General features: G+C 43.5%; 1 protein-coding gene across 1 annotated transcript in view; it reads right to left on the reverse strand.

Moving 5' to 3' along the window:
* Positions 1-366: 366 nt before the first annotated feature.
* Positions 367-1,668, reverse strand: part of LOC311144360 (uncharacterized protein) — a 12,342-nt gene continuing 11,040 nt past the window's right edge. The window contains exons 12-14 of the mRNA XM_084180386.1: positions 1,288-1,321; positions 900-1,058; positions 367-573 (exon numbers count right to left, since the gene is read on the reverse strand). Of these exons, the coding sequence (XP_084036512.1) occupies positions 457-573; positions 900-1,058; positions 1,288-1,321 (310 nt within the window). The 3' untranslated portion in view covers positions 367-456. The remainder of the gene's footprint in view (positions 574-899; positions 1,059-1,287; positions 1,322-1,668) is intronic.

Raw genomic sequence — 1,668 nt, forward strand, 5'->3', positions numbered from 1 at the left:
GAAACATACAGATGACCAACACTTACACAGGTGTAGACCCAAAAGTGAATCCACCATCACTGAAACAAAACTGTATAAAATGGAGTTGGAGCAAGGATGAAGTATTGAATATACATTTTCATAGACTACTCACTACTCTATTCAGGTGTTACCAAATGAATCAGATTTTTTACCCCAAAAAAATAAATGATAAGGTCATACAGGCATAATTACAGCATACTTTAAAACACTCAAACACATACAGTACACATATCTACGGTAATACACTTCTAGCCATTTTAATCACAAAACAAAAAAAGAGGGGTTGTAATGGACATGTGAGTGAGGAACATAACTTGGAAATAAATGTACTACCTTCAATAGTCATCAAATGTATTTAGTTATTAATGGTAGCATTTAATGTACTTTATGGACGGGCTGGTGTAGATTCATTGTGTGGGTTATGGGTAATGTAGTTTATGGACAAGCTGGGTGAGTGAGATACGTGGTGTGCTTCGCTTGACTCTTGCTATCGATCAGCAGCAGCTGGTTATTCTTGTGGTGAGAGATGATCTCCTGGAGACTACAGAAAAACTGAGAGGGAGGGAGGGAGTAGCGAGGGACAGAGAGTTACTACAGTAGTTATTGCAGAGGTTACAATATAATACTAAGTTGCATTCCTTAGTCTCTTTTGTACACATCCTCTGTTCCTCCCACATCCTCCCTCTATCCCCTCCTCGCTCACCTGGCCTCTTCATTCTTTTTTCAAATCCTCCTTTCCTCCTGCGTCCTCAGTCTTTTCCCCTCTCCTTATCTCTCTCTCTCTTCTCCTCCTCCCTCATCCTCATCCACCAATTCATTATTTTAGCTCTCTCTCTCTCTCTCTCTCTCTCTTCCCCCTCTTCCCCCCACCTCTTCACCTCCTCATTCTTTTTGCCCTCCTTTCCGAGGGCGTAGCCGTGAGTCTCCTCCAGAAAGCGGATGGGGATGTTATAGACCTTCTGTCTGTATAGGACAGCCAGTGTGTAGGGCTGACGGGCGTTCTGGGCTGAACTGTGACGTATCAGGAATGCCCCGTCCTACAAGAGGGAGAGGGAGGGTGAGAGGGAGAGGGAGAGGAATAGGCAGGGGAGCGGAGGAGAGATACAGTGGATATCAGTATCAAAACCCACGACTCAGCACAGATGACTCAGACCAGACTCACTGATGGTGTGTGTATGTGTCAGCTAAACCCAGAGGCTACACACACACAAATACTGCAAGAATACCCTATTACCCTCTGCACTGCACTGTAGCTTCGTTGCAAACCTGTGTCTGATATAACCTCCCTGCCAACGTGTGTCTGCAGTCAAATAAAGGGGAGTTATGACTGAGATTACTCTCACATCATTGCTTGTCCATTTCAGCGTGAAATGAAACAGGTCGGCTGTGTTAGAAGACAAAGGACCAGAGACAGAGAAACACTCATAGTCAGCAGCATTATAACACATAATCAGAAAACAGCAGCAGCTACTGAGCAGCACAGAGAGAGGAGAGAACAAAAGAGGAACAGGTGGATGTATTTGACAGGCTAATAGATCAATGTACTAATGATTCACTGTTGACTACTGCCTGACTAACTAGACTGAACAAAAATGTAAAACGCAACATGAAGCAATTTCAAAAGTTGTATTGAGTTACAGTTCATAT

This window comes from Coregonus lavaretus (genome assembly GCF_964263955.1).
Source record: "Coregonus lavaretus genome assembly, chromosome: 17".
NCBI lineage: Eukaryota > Metazoa > Chordata > Actinopteri > Salmoniformes > Salmonidae > Coregonus > Coregonus lavaretus.